A 2,788-nucleotide genomic window follows, 5' to 3' on the forward strand; every position below is an offset into this window, starting at 1 on the left:
AAGGAGAGGACAAAACCACTTCCAGGACATGGCTTCTTCATTCCCCTTGCAACTAGGATTGCAAGCAGAATTTCTCTGAATTTAACTCCAGAAAACAATCAGTGAATCAAAGGGCAAGTCCACCAAACACCTCACACCCCCCCCTCATTTCCTCCTTTCTCCCTCCCTGGGAAAGTACAAAATAATTTTGTAGGCTTTGGCACACACCCAAAATGCCCACCATCTCCCCTGGTAAACTAGGTTTCAATTCACTAAGTCATGTAAACGGATAATGCTGCATTCATTATTCTGGAAAATATCTTCAGGCTGTTTGAGGCTTTAATTTTTGTTGTTGTTGTTGCTAGGGGGGCCTAACCTCTGTGTCTGGGTGCTGTCCCTGAGCTGTTCAGCTCAAGGCTAGCGCACTATCACTTTAGACACAGTGCCACTTCCAGTTTTTTTCTGCTTATGTGGTGCTGAGGAATTTAACCCAGGACCTCATTCATGCAAGACAAACATTCTTCCACTGAGTCTCCTTCTGTCCCTAATGGTTTAATTCTTTAAAATTTCAGAGAAAGGAAGAAGATTATGCTGAGCTAAAAGAGAAACTGGTTGATGCCAAAAAGCAAATTGAACAAGTACAGAAAGAGGTATCTGTAATGCGCGATGAGGAGAAATTACAGAGGCTTAAGATTAATGAACTGGAGAAAAAGAAAAACCAGTATTCACAGGAAATAGATATGAAACAACGAACTATTCAACAACTCAAGGAACAGTTAAGTATTCAGAAAATGGAAGACACCAGACAACAATATGAGGAAATGTGCAAAGAACTAAATATTAAAGAGAAAATTATTAACGACATGCGAATGACACTGGCAGAACAAGAGCAAACTCAAGTAGAACAAGACCAGGTACTGGAAGCTAGATTAGAAGAAGCTAATTGGCTGACCACAGAATTGGAAAAATGGAAGGAAAAATGCAAAGACCTAGAAACCAAAAATAATCAACGGCCAAATAATGATGAGGATAACTCTGATGTCCTTAATATAAAGCTCTGTAAGCTTCATGATGAGTTACAGGAAGCTGAAGATAAATATAAAGCTGACAGAAAGAAATGGCTAGAAGAAAAAATGATGCTTATAACACAAGCAAAAGAAGCTGAGAATCTGAGAAACAAAGAGATGAAGAAGTATGCTGAAGATAGAGAGCGTTGTTTAAAGCAACAAACTGAAGTGGAAATACTGACCTCACAGTTGGCAGAGAAAAATAATGACCTTCAAAAATGGAGAGAAGAGCGGGATCAGCTGGTTACAGCTTTAGAAATACAGCTGAAAGCACTGATCTCCAGTAATACACAGAAAGATCATGAAATTGAACAACTGAAAAAGTTTACATCAGAACTTTCTGAAATAGAAAAACCACCCACAGATCTCCAGCCTAGACGTAATAGTTCCACAGAACCTGGCATCACTGAAACTGAAAATCAGCCGACAAGTTTTGAAATTCCTAGGAGTGCATCAGAGGATGGATCTTTAGTTCTCGATTCATGTGAAGTATCAACAGAAAATGAACCCAGTACTCGATTTCCAAAACCTGAATTAGAGATTCAGTTTACACCTTTACAGCCAAACAAAATGGCAGTGAAACATCCTGGTTGTGCCACACCAGTGACAGTTAAGATTTCCAAGGCTCGAAAGAGGAAGAGTAGCGAAATGGATGAGGACTTGGTGAAATGTGAAAATAAAAAGAACGCTACACCTAAGTTCCTAGGAATTCCTAGAAATTCTCCTGTCAAAAAGGAACAAAAGGTTTCCATGCGTCCATCGTCTAAGAAAACATATTCTTTACGGAGTCAGGCACCCTCAGTTAGTGTAAACTTATCCACTAAGAAAAAAGAAGGAACACTACAGAAATTTGGAGACTTCTTACAACACTCTCCAACAATTCTTCAGTCAAAAGCAAAGAAGATAATAGAAACAATGAGTTCGCCAAAGCTCTCAAATGTAGAAGCAAGTAAAGAAAATATGTCTCAACCAAAAAGAACCAAAAGGAAATTGTACACAAATGAAATTTCATCTCCTATTGATATTTCTGGCCAAGTGATTTTCATGGAGCAGAAAGTAAAGGAGAGTGATCACCAGATTCTCAAACGACGACTTCGAACAAGAATAGCCAAATAACAAACTTTTGGGGCAATGTCTTATGTAAATTTCATAATCATAATGACTGTAACTTGTAATATACAGATAACTATATTATGATACATTTGATCCCTCTGTACAGAAATTGTTTTATATAGCCTAATTTTAATTCAATAAAGAAATCAATCATTAAAAAAAAAAAAAAAAAAAATTTCTTCTTGTCAGTCATGGGGATTGAACTCAGGGCCTGGGTATTAACATATCCCTGAATTCTTGAGCACAAGGGGAGCTTTCTCCCAATTGAGCCACAATGCCACTCCCTATTTGGAGATAAGTGACTCAGAGACTTTCCTGCCAGGGTTTGCTTTGAACAGGTGAATTTTTAAATTATATTTGTTCTAGGTGTTTATTGGTACATTACAGTTCACTGGAATTTAAAGTTTTCTGTAAACCTTTATCTTCAAGTAATCCAACAACATTAAATATTACATTTCGAAGCTATCCTTTAGCACATCTATTTTGAAATTATCTTAAGATGAAATTCTAATTCTTTGTAGTAACAACCCATTAATGTCCAAATGGGAAATATGCTAATTTCAGCAGCCTTTAGAGTCTCCTTCATCTTTTTTTCTCTCCAGTATCTTTTCTTGTTTTGGAACAAGTGT

At 37.2% G+C, this 2,788-nt stretch overlaps 1 protein-coding gene across 1 annotated transcript; it reads left to right on the forward strand.

The window, feature by feature from the left end:
• Positions 1 to 545: 545 nt before the first annotated feature.
• Positions 546 to 2,301, forward strand: LOC122097215 (kinesin-like protein KIF20B; the record flags this gene model as incomplete). Its single annotated transcript, XM_042667721.1, has 1 exon — positions 546 to 2,301. A coding segment is annotated over one exon (1,617 nt), but the record flags the coding sequence as incomplete, so codon positions are not given.
• Between the last annotated feature and the right edge of the window lie 487 nt (positions 2,302 to 2,788).

The sequence above is a fragment of the Dipodomys spectabilis genome, unplaced genomic scaffold, assembly GCF_019054845.1.
Source record: "Dipodomys spectabilis isolate Male_0828 unplaced genomic scaffold, ASM1905484v1 ptg000418l, whole genome shotgun sequence".
Lineage (NCBI taxonomy): Eukaryota > Metazoa > Chordata > Mammalia > Rodentia > Heteromyidae > Dipodomys > Dipodomys spectabilis.